Below are 15689 nucleotides of genomic sequence, written 5' to 3'. Positions count from 1 at the left end.
GGCGATGATGAAAACGCAATGCTGATGGGAACACGGAAGGAGGAACAGAAGCAAAATAAAAAAACAAACGGGCCAATAAGAATAGTAGTGAGAGAGGTAGGGGTACCAATGAAACAGATGTGCGTACGTTACGCTTGCAGGGAAGCGGGGGCGAACACGAAACAAAGAACTGCAAGTCGAATGTGTGCACCTTCGTTCACAGCACAAACACACACACACGCACTCACGACCACCTCTTGAAATTCACTTGAAGCTCCTTTCCCTCACTGCAGGGATCCAACGAGCGCAGAAGTTAGAAAGCGAGGAGGAGATCGGTGAAGAAAAGTGAGAGCAGAGAAGTAAAATATAAAAACAGAGCAATTTATCGAGAACAAGCACGGCGATGGGTGTGGAGTCACGTGACACAGACGTAAGAGGGAGCAAAAAAAAAAAAGAGCACTCGAGAGAGAGAGGGCGAGGAAGGGGAGTGAGATGATGAAAATAGAAAGGGAGAACACGAGGCCTCGAGCGTTCCCGTTTCGAGTGCGCTTGGTATATGTAGGTCTCGGTGTGCCTGTATGCGTGTGCAGCTATTCCCCCCCCCCTTTTTTTTTTTTCGTTTTTTCGGTGTTATGGTTGTGGTTGTCAGTTTCTCTGCGTAGAGAACAGGGGAATACAAAAAAAAAAAAGAAAGGGGGAAAAAGCGCTCTTGACGCCGCCTGCAATTACGGGGAGGAAGAAGAAAAGTGGGGGCGATGAGAAATCAAACAATCGTCGAGAGGACACCACCTAAACAGAAAGCAAGCAAATGAGAGAGAGCAGAGAAACGAGAGGACTACAATACACACACGCAAGTCTTCACGTCACAGGGGGAAGTAAAAATCGAGAGATGCGGGAGTGCAGCTACAGCAACAACAGAATGAGCACGTCAGCTGTGGAAAACCAAGGAAAGGAGAGCACACTCTTGTAGAAGGAAAACACAGATGCTGTTGAGGGGGAGGGGGAGTAGGCAGAGAGATGAGAGTACAAAAGGGCAACACAGCGCTATGCAATGTGGGTGCAGAGAGAGAGATGAAATGCCTTTGTTCACCTGCTTTCACTGGTGAAACTAACGATGCTATTACTTGTTGGGGGAGGGGAGGGGAGGGGACAAAGCAGTCAGGGCTACAGCACAGCCAGTATAGGAGCCACTGAGCAAGTCTCACTCTCTCTCTGTGGCCCTTTCACCACCGTGCGGCAGTGTGCCGATGCGAGAGGGGAGTTGTGTAATTGAGTGTATAAGTACTCCCCATACTTCACCCGCGTGAAAGAGGAAGAAGGAGGAGGTGAAGTAAAGAAGGGAGAGTGAGCCACATCAAGGCCATGAGCGAGTCAGCATATTCATCCCAATGGACCCGACCTCTGGCGTGTGGGGAGTCGTGCCGCTTACGCTGAGGCCATACAGGCAGGAAAAGAGCGCGCCTCGCCTGCAAGGGCGTCGATAGGCGTATATGTTGTGCGTGCGCACTGGCGAGCGTGCGGAGCTACCCGCCTTTCCACATTCTTCTCGCACTGGACAGGAATACGAAGGGGGACTCGGGTGGGTAAGACTGACTCGGGAGGCACGGGCAGCAGAAACAACGATGGAGAAGGGACCATAGGGGCACTGTGGCCTTTCTCAACAAAAATGGAGACTAGAAGTAGCACTGACGCGCCGAACAAAGGATATCGCCTCCACTGAGCAGCGAAAGGAAAACACGAGCGTCCCCCGACCTCGCCGCACCGTTACGCGCGGAGAAGAGCACCGAGCGGCAAACAAACACAACCGTGTAAAGAGTCATTCGCTAGTCTTTTTTATTTCCAAAGGGACCCCCGCACTCCCTCGCTGGCGTGGGAAGGGGAGGTGAGAGAGCGTGAGAGTCAGTCCTCAGCCTTCACTCTCTGAGACGTGCCCTCTCCATAATGTATTGGCTTGAGAGATGTCCGTGTGTGCTCTCTCGCTTGTTGTATTCGTGTTCTTCTTTGTCCCTGTACCACCGCACGACGCTTCGTATCGCTAACTCATCTGTGTCCGCCTGCTGATTGTGTGGAGGGCCAGGTGATATGCACTGGTGTCGTTCCACTGTGAACGGCTGGCCTTGCATATTCCTTCCACCTTTTCTTCGCTTTTTGCTTTCTGCGTTCTTCTTATTGTGGCCATTTGTTCGTCTGCATGAAATCGACTCACTACAGAAGTGTGTCAGTCACTGTGTGTGTGTATGTGCGTATGTGTGTGTGTGTGTGTGTGTGCGGTGTGGTGTGTAAGCAGGAGCGGTGCAACGAGCAGAGAGAGAATATGGTAAGCAACAACTAACGTGTGAAGAGCAACATTTTCAGCATCAGCACAGTCAAATGCATCATGTTTGTCTAACATTCACCCCTTGGCATCAACGCTCTGACTCGTGTAGGGCCGGCCTGGGACTGCTGGGATGCGAGACAAAGTAGACATCACAAAGAGCTCTTAGCGAAAAAAAAAAAAAAAGCACGCAAAGTGCCTCTGTTGTGTGTGTGTGTGTGTGTGGGTGGGTGGGTGGGTGTACAGAGTGAAATGGCGTGCCGTAGTCAAGCCCCATCACTGGATAGTGTTACGGTGTATTTACAACGCCACGTGTTCACTGTGCACTTTAGGATCGCCCTTTATATTTTTTCCTTTGGTTTGACTTTCCTCTTCGTTTTCATGCTCGTCTCGCTTCAGTACACCGCCGCATTGTGTGTCGCCAGCGCACGCGACAAGCGGGCAGCAGCATTACGCGCATCAATTCATTTCAAGAAGGGGGTGGGGGAGGGGCGATCGACGTCTGAGACGAGAGACGCACACATGCAGAAAACGACTTACACCAACACAGCGCCGGAAGAGAGGAAGGGAGAGGCCGACAACCAGCAAGAGGGTTCAGAGACAATCGAAAACAACAACCATAAAAGAAAGAAAACACAGAGAAGCGCTCCCTGTGCAAGAATCGAGGAGGCGAAGAAAGAGTAACAACTGGGGAAAGAGAGAAGAAGTGCGTACGCTGAGCTTCTGCACGTATACAGAGGCCCCGTTTCACCTTTGACATTTTCTTCTACAGCATGACAGCTAAGATGATGATGAGGAAGCGATCAGAATGCCGATACTCAGTGAGACGTCCGGCAACACTTGAGGAAACAACAGGAAAGCGTGTGAAGTCGAGAAAGTCGGCGAACACAGAAAAACAAAACGGGGGAAAACCCCCGTGCTCCTGTTTTGTTGGCCGTGTAACAAGAGTACTGAGGTGACAAGGTGCGACTACTGAGTACACGGATGGCTAGAGAATGCCCGGGGGGGGGGGGGGGCGAAGAGGAAGCGCAGCGTGTGTTTCGTTTCTTCTTCGAGTGCAGCGGCTACATTCCACTGGCTCTGGTCTTCTCTCATTCTTGATGGTGGTAGCGATACTGGCGATTGATGGAGGTCTGTAGGACGCGCCTTTGTGTCCTCCGCCGCTCAGCTAAAGAGAGAACCCACACTACAATAGAAGCAAACGCGCATTGTGTCTTTGCTCCGCTCCCACACCGTTTAGCCGCTGTTCACGGTCTCCTCTCCATTGGTCACGTAGTCCTACCCATTCAGCAGCAGATGTGAAGAAATGAGCAAAGAACAGCGGATCTCAGCAAGGAAGGGGGAGGGAAAGGTGACAAAGCGAGTAAGTAAAAGTCATTTGACGCGGATTAGGGGGTTAAGTCCTCTTCACATTGCCCGGAATGCGAACCAAGGGGGCAACACAACCAACAATAATCGCTAGCATACCGGCAAAATAAGACTAAGCCCACAATGCATGAGAATCAACCAAAGTACAATCGCATAAAGGAGCAGCTTCACTCTACATGAAGATGACGAAGCGCATCAACGACGCAGCTAGAGCACCCACATAAGCCTTGCGTAACAGCTGCGGACTCCGCTACGCGCATCGAGCGACAGACAAAACAAGAGGGATGGACAGCTGCGCGCTGCAGAGACCATTGAAAAAGGAGAGCCACGTAACAAACAGGCACACACACACACACACACACACACACACATGCACCTCAACCTGCAATCGACCACCCCTCACCTTCCGATCTATATAACATTCACCTTCAGCGTACCGAGTCCCTGAATGCCAGCCTCAATCACATCTCCGCGACGGACGGCACTCACCCCAGATGGGGTCCCGGTAAAGAGCAAATCGCCAGGCTTCAATGCAACATACTTGGATAAGTGTGCAAGCAGCTCCACAATGGGGCACGCCATACAGTTGAGGTCACTCCGCTGGCGCTCATTCTGGTTCACTTGAAGGAAAATACTTCCGCTGGACACCACACCGGTCTCATCCTTATCGGGGGACATAAACATCTCTGGGTGCGCCTCCTTTAGGTCACGAGAGAGGACAAGTGGGGAGACGACAGCGGAGCCGTCGGCGCCCTTGGCAAGATCCCAGGGCTTGCCGTTGTTCTTGGCCATCAGCTGCAGATCTCTTCGCGTCATGTCGAGCCCCACGCCGTAGGCGTAGATGATGTCCGCCGCCTCCTCGATTTTCATGTTGGAATAGTGGGTGTCGGCGGGGTCCTGCGAGGCTGCTGAGAAAGCCGCCGCTTTTCCAGTTGGGTAGCCCAATGCAACGACCAGCTCCACCTCGTGGTGGTAACTCTCCGTGACTGGCGGATAGCGAATGTCGATGGTTGCGCTGGGGGAGGTGTGATTTCCAAAGTCCGTTACAAGACAGTCTGTCGGCTTCACGAAAAAGAACGGGTCCGTGCGGTTAATGACGCCGCCCATCTCCCGTGCGTGGCTGTCGTAGTTCGGCCCGGCACAGTAGATGCGCCGCACAGGGAAGTAAAGTGGCTTAGCGAGTTTCGTTACCACCGGCACCACCGTTTGACGAAGCGTAAAGGCCAAAGACGACATGAGGCCAAAGAGCAGCAAACGAAAACAACAGGGGCGGAAATGATAAATCAGAACAGACAAAAAAAAAAACTAAGATGAAATGTCAGCCTTTTCAGAAAAGTCACACCCACGCGCGAGAGGAATAAAGGGGAGGAATATGTTCACGATGCTTGCATGTCAGCGAAGGTAGACACATGGAACGAGCTTCGGATGTCGACACGAGTTGTCTTCCTCCGCTGGTGGACAAAGGGGTACTATTCAAGAGGATGCAATTGCGTGAGATTCCCTCCAGTTGATTGCAGGTGCGACCTCAGCAGTTCCCTCGGTTTAAGCGTACGACCGGTAGCTCTGTGTTGCGTGTTGAAGAAGGTTTTCCGTGTAGGGAAGGGTTGGCGAGCCGAAGTAGGCGTAGCTCGCGAACGACTTGAAAGCGAAGCGGACCGTCCTTTCCCTTTCGCCAAAACAGTGTATGGATGCGTGCCGATTGGTAGCCATGTCGTGCATGCGGTGTAATGAACCACCCACGCGAACATTTATGGGTGCCACGAAGGACGGCAAAGCGTGTCATCCGGGTTCACGATACAGTGGCGGCGCCAGCGTAGAAACAGGAAGGACGATAGACAGGAAGAGGGAGAAGAGTAGATCGTAAGGCTGGTGCGCCGTGATGGAGGATTGCAGCATACTACTGCTGCAGTGCTCCGCTGACAATGCCGCATCGAACGTCACGAGTGACAGTGCTCCTATTGAGATGATTCCTCTTCAGTCTTCGGGTCGAGACAAGAAGCGTCGCGCAGGGCGGCTGCTACTACCGTTGGCGGGAGTTGGAGGACAACAACATACTTCCTGCCTCCGCCGGAGGAAGAAAAGAAACTGATACTCCGCAGTCACACAATGAAGACAGAAAGGAGGTAGTGAGAAGAGAAGCGCAAGTGCGAAATGCTGCCGAGCCAGCGTCCGTTGCTTCCGCCGTCACCCCCTCCTCACCTCCGAATGCAACAGGCCACAGCAGCGACTTCCAATCCCACCCAGAGCCCTTCATTCACTTTATCTTCGCTTTATTTCGCTTTTCATTCGACGTCCACAGAGAGAAAGGGGGAAGGGAGGGGGGAGAAGAGGAAAAAGCACAGGAAGTTAAGAGCGAATCATTTTAATCGAGTAGCGGAGTGGGGGGCTGGCTTACTAGATGGATTCGTGACTTACGTTAGTCTTAGTTCACGACTGTGCCGCTTTCCATTTGTCTTCCCTTACACTTGCCCCTTTCGAGTGCAAAGGAAAGAAAAAGCACAAGACGACAGCGAGCTGGAAAGAAAGAAAGAGCGGCAGATGACATCAGCGATGAAAGAGACGCTCACCCAAGAATAAATAGGGGATAGAATGGATGTTGGGGGGGAGGCGAAAGAGGGGGGAAGAAAAACAGAGAACAACACAAAGGAGAAATTTTTATCAACGCAGGCGCACGCAAACACACCAACACCACACAGAGACTCACACGCAAACTGGAAGAAGATAGAACGAGGGGAGAGTGAAAGAAAGAACACACTGAGAAGACTAAACAAAAAGAAGGGGCAAAGCTGATGTACCGATCTATACACAACTAGCGAAGCCACGAAGTAAAGAAAGGGAACGCATCCCATGCGAGCACACACCAGCAGACCCACACAAGGCCCACGTCGTTCCTTTGAACGAAAAGGAACAGTAACAAATAAGTAAAGAAGAGGCGAGTAATAATAGTACTAAAGAGAGAACACAGGCACAACGCTGCAGGTCATATGACAAGTGAAATGAAAATAAAAAAAGAAACGTGATGAAAAAAAAAAAAAAGAAAGGAGAAGAAGCTCGGAGAGGAAAGAGGAGGGGGAGGGGAGAGGGGGAGAGGGGAGGAGGGGAAGCAGCTAAGAGAGCAAAAGCAAAAAGCGAGGAAAAAGAAAAGAACAGAAAAAGAAAGCGGAGGTGCATGTCCACAATGCATAGAAAAGCTGAGAGGGGGAATCCCAGGTGCACTTGCACCGCCCCGAGAGAAAGAGGCAGTCCACCTAGAGCATCTTCCGCCGCCCTTCGACAGAGAACGGACACCGAAAGAGGAAGAAGAAACATAGAAGGTGATAAACGCGCAGAGGACGCACGGAGTGGCGCGATCGCGTCTCCCCGTGCCTCTTCAGCCATTTCTTTACTGATTAGGCTGGAACCTCAGATGAAGTACCATTGACATGCGTTTCCTTGACGAACCTACTCGATTTCGTCCGTACCGTCAATGAGAGGAAACAGCCACTTCCTGCTCCTCAGCAGAAGCGTCCGCTCCTCGACGGACAGGTTCAGTGATGGCCGCTGGCCAACGCCATGTGGCAACCACCTACACTGCTCAGAAGAATCTGCGTCGCTCTTGTCCATAAAAGTGTGAGCAGCACCGGGCGTAGGAGAGTACACGGAAATCGGCGCCGATTGTGGTCGGAAAGGGCTGCTAGCAGCCACAAGTGGCGCCGTGGGCTCGAGGTTCGAGCAGACGCTCGCATCGCTACAGGGTACTACAGTTGGCACAACTGATGTGCCTGCTATCCCTTGCTCTCTCCCCGGAGCTAGCGTCAGGGTACGAGATAGGGATGTCCTGATGCACCTGCAGACGTGAGTGCCGTCGCCGGTCGTGTTACTTTGAGCACCGTCAACGTCGGCGGCGAGCATCAAGTTGTCGAGATCGTCCCCGAGCGAGCTCGGGTCGGGAGCCCGTTGAACGCGATTGCACACCGTCGAGCTCGGTGCAGAAAGCGTTGAAAGAGTCGTCATGCCAGCAACCTCAGCGAGAGAAGGTCTCTTGCAAGGGACAAGGAGCGGCTGCCATGGCTCACGGTATCTCGCCGACGAGCGCTTTCCTCGTACCTTCGGTGGCTCAGCGGCCGGCAAACGGCGCAGCTGGGCAGTAGGGATATAGCTCCGGCTAGATGCGGCACTGTCCACCACTTCTTCTACCATGTCCCCGCCCATCGTGTCGAGCTTGTCATTCGGCACGTATGCGTCTGGCAGCGCCGCCTTTGTCTGATTGGGCACCGGTGGATACGAGGCTTCTTGTAGCACAGGGAATGGCGCAGCCGTGGCTGTGTTTTCAGACGGTGGCGCTACAGACTCCACCTCGCTACTGCGTGGCCCCACTGTGCTGCAGAGGGCTGCGCTGGAGGGCAAGGTAGGTGGGCAGTAGCCCCTCTCAAACGAATCTTCATTGATGCTCAGGTCGGTGTGGCGTGTCGCTCCAACGTCGAGGAGGGCGGTCCCCAGGTACGGAAGGGCGACATGCGCACACCGAGTGTTGTGGAGGGCGTCCGCGTCAAGTGCGCAGGCGCTCGACCCCGAGTCGCGCAGCAATAACTCGGTCGTGTCCGTCGGTGGAGGAGGCGTGTGCGACGAGAGCACGTCACCCATAGCGGACGGTGTGGAAGGGGTCGTGGCGGCCAGGCTGCCGTAGAGAAACTGACTGCCACTGCTCGTGCTCTCGTACGCACTGGTAAGTAGATCGTCTTCGGTGTCGAAGGCGCTGTTGAAGTAGATCACCTGTGGCCGTACATGAGTCCTACTGCGGAAGGGAGACCAGTGCTCGTCTGCCGCAACCCCACAGAGCGCGGGTGGCTTAACCTCCGTGTGAGCGTCATCGCTGCAGTCGCTCTCGCGTGAGCAGCATCGATCACACGTGCTGTCTTCAGCGCTGTTGGCATCTCTGTGAATGCTGGGATTCTTGTCTCTGTCTGAAGAGTCGCTCGCTGTGGTGGCGCGAAACACACCTTCATGCATGTGCAAACTCGAGGCAGAAGCACGTGAAGAGGTCGAGACTGTGCAGTCAGCGTCTCGTGAGAAATTCCAGGAATCACGTCTCTCATCAATCGCTCCCTCGCCGAGGTCCACAGCGAGTGACTCTGCCTGCCCTAGCTCACCTGTAGGGCCTGTGGGCTGCGCCAGGGTGCAAAAGAGCCCTATTGGTGTATGTTGCAGCACTCCCCACAAGCGCGGTCCCTGCAGAATCCAGTTGTGGATCTGAAAGAGAGTGCCAAGAGAGCCACAACTGCTTTCGGCTGCACGGTATCTTGCACTCTCACTGTCCGGAACGTCCTGCGGGTCATGCCAGCGGCCTGAGAGAAGCCCATGGCGAGCCACCTCTGCGTCTCTATACCGCATTACACCGTCGTTTTCCTCGCCGGACGAATCATCGACGGAGTGCCGCCTGTGGAGCTGGTGCACCCCGCAGCGCCACCACCGCGCGAGACACCACAGGACAACTGTCAGGAAAAGATACGCGACGCAAACGGTGACCGTGACGTACGTGAGGACACAACGACTGTATGCACGGCTACCGCACAGATCCCGCCATCGCGAATGGTCAGGCCGAGGAGCGTCCTTGCTACCTACAATCGAGTTACTAGACGACAGCTCTGTGCTTTTCGAGTCCGTCGTGACAGACCTTGGATAGTCCTGCTGGCGACCAGATGCAGTGTAGCTGTCTCCTTCCTCGTGGCCGAGGCCCTCTACGGAGAGCGCGTCTACTACAACTGGCGCACTGCTCAGCAGCACTGCCGCTGTAAATGAGCACACAACAGGCATGTACCTTTCACTTCTTTCCTGCACTTAACGTGTGGCACACTTTCGAATGATAAACGTGGGGACCACGCAATCGCGCAAGTGAAGAAGGGAGGAATACAGAAGATACGCCTACAAAAATGCGCTGATGACTCTCTCAGCAGGTACCACCTGTGTCTGATCTCCCCTATTTTTTTTCCTATCGGTGTGCCTCGCGACGTGCCAGTACTCCCCTTCCCCTTCAACGAGCTGCTCTAGTATGGACCTGTTGCCTGTACCGATGATGAGACACAGAGGAATCCACGGACCAAACCCCACCGACTCACAGGGACTTACGAAAAAAAAAAAATAAAAGGGGGGGGGGGCTAGAAACCGAAAAGAGAGGAAAACAATTGCGGGAAGAGAACGACCCGACTAGAGTTGCCTGAGACCTCGCACAGAATGAGGAAAAACAAAAAGAAAGTCAACGGTGCTACGGGCACGCGGTAGACGAAAAAGGGTGGGGCAACGAAAAAATATATATACATTCAGAATGAACGAAGGGCCAGACACACCACAACCAGCAAAACAAACGCCCGCGCACACACCCTCTCTTACGGAAACCACGTGATAGGAGGACCCTGCAGAGACAACACCATGCGCGGAAAACTAGGACAGAGGGAGGGAGAGGAGGACGAAAAAAGGAGTATCCTGAGAAGCTCTGGTTTAAGGGCGCTCTTTCTCACGAGAAGATGTGTCCTTTTTCTTTCGGTTCGTTTTGTTCGTTGCAATATCGTCGTTTGGGAAACAGAGAATCTGGTAGCCGTGTGGGTTAGAATGGCTGTAGATCGCTATCCACAGCTTGGAGCTGTTATGTTGCTGACCCTTTTCCTCCCCTTCTTCGCCCGACTCGTTAGTGTCTCTCTTACTCAAAGAAGGCCCTGGAAGAATAATGAAAGGAACGAAAAGGCGAGAAAAGCGAGCCAACCCATAACGGCTCCCGCCCCTCCCAACGAAAGACAAGAAAACAGAGAAATCGACGACGATGCACAGACACTCACACGCACAGGCAATACACAAGAGAGTGAGACGTAGAAGAAAAAAAAAAAAGGTAGTGAGAACGGTGGTACAACCACAACGCAGAGAGCTCCTATCACAGAGGGAGCGGAGAGGGGGAGTGACGAAGATAAAATAAAATAAATAAAAAGGAGGGCGCCAGCTATAGCGTTCTTCGTCCTTTCTTCATACAGGAGGGCAATTTCACGACGACACGTTAGCTGGCAAAGAGGAAAGAAGCAGAAAAATGTCGAACTCGAAATCGGCTCTCGCGCAATGACTACTTCACGTTCCCCGCTCGGAAAATTTGGCGTTTTAGCTTCACCTCGACGCACGCCTCTCTTGGTGCAGTTGATGCTGCTCCGATGCAGAAGATGTTGCTATTCTTTGTGCTTTAAAAAATGTCTGCAGCTCGACAGGACCCCCAAAGCGGTTGTTTCTCTGATTGGGGGATGCTTTGAGCCCCTCGTTCACCGCTGCCTGCTGCCGCAAGTGGATTTCGTTAGCGTGACACAGGAGAGACAGTGGCGAATCCACGAAGCGCAAGAGGAAGGAGAGCTCGGCACAGGCACACAACAGGAGATGAAGCGAAAAGGCGTTGTCGGCAGTGAGGCAACGATCGCCTGTTCTCCTCTCTTGTGGACGTATATGGTGTCCAGAGAATGGCGGCAACTTTTCTTCGTTGAGAAAAGCGCGAGCAACAGCGCACACGCACACACACGGTAATATGAACACCAAAAAAAAGAGGGATTGATGGGAAAAAGTACTCAAAAGGGGAGAAAGAGGCCCCCCGCAAAAAAAAAAAAAAAAACACAGAGAGAGGGCGTCCGAAAGGGAAAGAGAGAGAGGGGGGCGGCGAGAGAAAGAACGAAGAACTGACAGGACAATGCGAAACAAGCGAACGACAAAACAATAGCGAAAAAGAGAGACGCGTCGACACTACACGAGAGCAGTCTGAGAAAGTGCGGAAGAGAGAAAAGGGAAGACAGAAAAGCTGCAAGAAGATAATGGAACTGTGCCTCCCTCCACCACCAGCGAAGCACGAGTACGAGAACGGGGGAAAGCGGTAAAAGAAAAAAACGTTGACAAGTAGGGAGTAGAAATCGTAGTCCCGCTAGGCCGTTCGACTTGGACGACAAAGGCGATTTGGTTCGTCTCGAAACGAGAAAAAAAAAAAACGATAAAGCGCCTCGATCAAAATGTAAGAAAAGGGCTTAAAGAAGAGGGGGTCAAGCGTCGAAACAAGAGCGATGCAACGTGCCGGTGATGGAAGGAGGAGGTGCAGCGATGAAAGATAAAAGGTAATGACCATAAGCCGGAGACAACCGTCACAGGAGCTGAAAGGGGAAAAAAAAACGAACGAACCAAAACGTTCAAATAGTGAGGAAAAGCGACTACTATCGACAGGGGGAAGTGAGTGAAGTGTGTGCGTGTGCGTGTGCGTGGGATAAGCACGGCAACAGCGTGCAGCAAACGACGACGCACACCGTAATCTGATTGTAAAGAGTAAATTTCCCCGCTTTTTCTCTACTTCTGAGCGTGTTACTGTGTAGAAGCGGTGTTTTCCTGGAAAGCTATCTCTGGTGCCTCTGTTCCTCTGCAGTCTCCTTTTTCTCACAGGGGAGGGAGCGAGGTACTAAGACGGACTCGTCTTCTCGCGCGCGACAGGCGGAAGAAAAGGAAAGAATAGGTCGATGGATAGACCGATGTCTGTGCTGCTATGTATATCACCGCCTCTGGTTGTTGAGTTTTCATACAGGGACACGGCACCACATCCAACCAAGAAGGCAAAGAGGAAAGAAGAGGGGTGGGGGGTGGAGAGGCAAAGCCAACGACAACAACAACAAAAAAAAGCAAGTCAAGTCAGCGCTGAAGCGCAGGGAGAGAAAGAGGGGCGCAAAAAAGAAAAAGTGAAACAGAATAGACTCTGTGCAAAATATATCAGCAACGAGCACACAAAGGAGGGGCGTGACTTTGGTAAGGAAAGAAATAAGGGAGAAGCAAATCGAAGGAGGACAACAACGAGACAACAGAAACGATAAAAATGAACCCCGAAGTTTCTTGCCGTTGCTTTCCACCTGCCACACCTGTTGTAGTCCTCCTCTCTGGCCTCTTGGCTGCCTTTGCCTGCGCAAGTGCGTGCTCCTTCCCTTTTTTCTGGTGTACACGATTCAGCTGGAATGGGCTTTGCGCGAAGATTACACCAGAAGTCTCAATTGCACGCAACAAGGAGAGTACAAATGGAGGAATCACAACGCTACACCGGTGCAGCTGAGCTTGCTCTCTCTCCCCGTTCCTTCTTTCTGGCGTGTTCCCTCCAGTCAACTCACAGAGAGAGGACGTAGAGCTTCCGCGAGGTAGTCCGTGAAAAGAGAGGATGAGAAACCCAGAATCGGAAAAGGGGGGTAATGATGATGATGGCAAAGGACACACACACACACACACAGCAACGGACAACACGTGGTACGGGGGACGAAAACGAATTACCTGAAGAAGGCGCAAAGCACAGAGGTGACGTTCGCTGTCTGCAGCTCAAAGTAACCCTTCTGCGTCGCTGTGTTGTTGGTGTTGTTGTTGTTGTTCGATTGCAGAGAGAGGCCCTTTCTGCTGCGGAGCGCTCATACACACAAGTGACGCCAAAATACACAAGGAGGAGAAAGAGGGGGTATGACGTGTAGGAGGCACAAAGTAGTTACGATGCTTCTCGGACGTGGCGGCTCTCTGCCAAACAGCAGAGCAAAAAAAAAGAGTACAAGTGCAGGAAAAAAAAAATAGGGAAGAGGGGCACACGGTGTGCTTGTCTCTGTATCGTATACCTCTGGACACAAATAAATACAGTGATAGGGAGGAAGAGGGGGGGAGGGGGCAAACTAAAACGATAGCTTCCGCGGTGATGTGTGTCTGAGAGACGCGGTCGAGAGGAGAAACAGCTGACACAGCACCAATCAGGAACACAGCAAGAGCGAAAATAAATAATACAGGAACACCGAGGAAAAGGGGGAACAATCGCAAAGAAAACGAGGGAGGCACGCGCGCTTTAGGGAAATAAGATCGGCAGGGTGGAAGGAGGTAAGAGAAAAAAAAGCACCGGAATCAACAAGAGAACCGAAACCACCAGGCTACCCAAAGCAGACGAAGCGCAGCTCGAAAGAGAAAGAGCTAAAGAAATGAAAAAATGCAGAGTAAAGAAAAGCAGAAAATCGAAAGACAAAAAAAAACTGAAGAAGACTGAGTAGAAAGCCTCAAAACCTATACAAGATTGAGAAAAGAAACAAATACAACGCCGAAGACAACTCCGCCTAACCGTTACGCCTGCAGAGAGAGAGAGAGAGAAAGGAATCGAAGATCAAAAGACGACGCAGAGTAAAATGACGAGTGAAGAGAACTCGAAAAACAATCTAAGAGAAGGGGAGGAGGGGCAAGCTGAGTATAGAAGCCGTCGGCGTGCAGTGAGCAAAGAGCTTGTTTTTTTTTTTCAAGAGGCGTGAAAGGGAGGGGATGATGGCGGAGGGGTGCACGACAAGCGGAAGAGCAGTAAAAAGGAAAACAGAGATCGTGAAGGGGGAGTCGCCAACCCACAGAGACCGCCACCAGCCAAGGTAAGACACGGGGAAGGGGTGGAGAGGGGTACAGTGGCGCTTCCTTCCAGGGAGTCAATACTCTTGCGCTGACCCTTACAGAGAGACACACACCTATAAGGAAGGGACAGAACACGGAAAAACAGTATACAGCAACGTGTATGCGCACTGCGAAGAAACACCTTAAATTTTGCGTTTGCGCCTTGCCAGAATTCCATGAAAGAAGAACGAAACAGAAAAGAGAGGAAGCAGAGAAGCAAAGGCGCAATCACATGAATACGCACAGGCACAGCAAGGGATCAAGATGCGAACTAGAAATACCAGTTAATCTCCGTTGTGGATAAGATGATCATACACAAACAGAGAGAGGTTGACAAGAAAGGAAGAAAAAAAAAACAGAGGAAAGAGCACGTTTGATGAAGCACACACATAAGAGCAGAGCTGAAGTAAAAAAAAGAGAAAACACAAGAGACCAGCAACAACAGAGAAACAAAACAGAGAAATCCACGATACAGTGACTGTGGAAGCCAACACCTTAGAAGAACAACAACGAAAATTAGGCTGGCAGAATTTCGGACAAGCAAGCTGCGTTTGATGCTTCGTCGCCAATTGACGCTTTGAAACCTATGACTTACTCCTTCTCTGTTTTTTTTCGCTTTGAGGTGCGTATCGAAGAGCGAAAGTGTCACAGGCGTCTTTTGTGTTGGAAGCGACGGGGGCTGTGAGAGAGGAGGGAGAGGCCAGCAGTTCAGTGAGTATGCGATCAAGTGTTTTCACGGATAATGCTGTGTGAGAACACGAAATGGAACCGACGCTGTACTTCAATGAATCTCTTTACTGCTCTTGCTGTGATGTCCTTTACTCCCTCTCTGCTTAATCCTGCTTCAGACAAAAAGGCTATGATAGGTGTGGGTTTGCTGGCTGCGCAAGCATCACACGCACAGAGAGAGAGGGGGGAGGGAGGGAGGGGGCGCAAGGGAGGTGGAAAACGAAAAGCACAGTAAGTCAAGAGCAAAGGCAAAGAGAGAAGAAAAGCAAAGGGAAAAAAAAAAACGATGATACGAAGCCGTGAATGGAATGTCTGTATGCTGTGATGCCTTCGTATGGTGTCACACTTGGCGGGGCTGTGGATGGATAGCAAGTAGTGGCAACTTAAACAAAGGAGACGCACACACACACACACACACCGAGCGTGCACTACTCAGTGATAATTGCACAGGAAGGGATAGCGAGACAGGAACATGCAATATGGAAACTAAAACGGCAAAAATTGGAGAGAGTGGTGTTTTTGATTCCGTCCTTTCTTCTCCGGAGGAATACGGGGTGGGGGAATGAAGCGAGAAAGTCTTATAGATAAGGTGCACCTTTGGGCACCTCACCTCAAAGTAGTTGGAGAACGAGAGAGAGGGGGAGGGGGGGGGCGGCGTCGTGCGGTGTGGGTGAAGACTCAGCGTGTCTGTGCATGCAAATTGGTACTACGCGTGCGTGCGTTTGTGATTCTACTGCAAACTAAGAACGACCCACACGTACAGCGTCCCGCTTCTGGTCTAACCAAAAGGGAAGCCCGGGAAGGAGAAATTTTAAAAAAAAAAAAAAAAAACTCAAGCCTATTATTTTGAGAGGGCTGTTCTTTTCTGTTGCTCTGG

General features: G+C 51.7%; 2 protein-coding genes across 2 annotated transcripts; both read right to left on the bottom strand.

The window, feature by feature from the left end:
* Positions 1 to 4072: 4072 nt before the first annotated feature.
* LBRM_34_2390 (conserved hypothetical protein) lies at positions 4073 to 4897 on the bottom strand (the record flags this gene model as incomplete). The annotated part of the gene is made up of 1 exon (XM_001568298.1): positions 4073 to 4897. The coding sequence occupies one exon, from the start codon at positions 4895 to 4897 to the stop codon at positions 4073 to 4075; it is 825 nt and encodes a 274-aa protein (XP_001568348.1).
* A 2205-nt stretch (positions 4898 to 7102) lies between these two features.
* LBRM_34_2380 (conserved hypothetical protein) lies at positions 7103 to 9454 on the bottom strand (the record flags this gene model as incomplete). Its single annotated transcript, XM_001568297.2, has 1 exon — positions 7103 to 9454. One exon carries the CDS (start codon positions 9452 to 9454, stop codon positions 7103 to 7105), a length of 2352 nt encoding a protein of 783 aa, XP_001568347.2.
* Between the last annotated feature and the right edge of the window lie 6235 nt (positions 9455 to 15689).

Source organism: Leishmania braziliensis, chromosome 35 (assembly GCF_000002845.2).
Source record: "Leishmania braziliensis MHOM/BR/75/M2904 complete genome, chromosome 35".
In the NCBI taxonomy this organism is placed as follows: domain Eukaryota; phylum Euglenozoa; class Kinetoplastea; order Trypanosomatida; family Trypanosomatidae; genus Leishmania; species Leishmania braziliensis.
The sequence above is the reverse complement of the archived record's forward strand: the minus strand, read 5'-3'. Positions and strand labels throughout refer to the sequence as shown.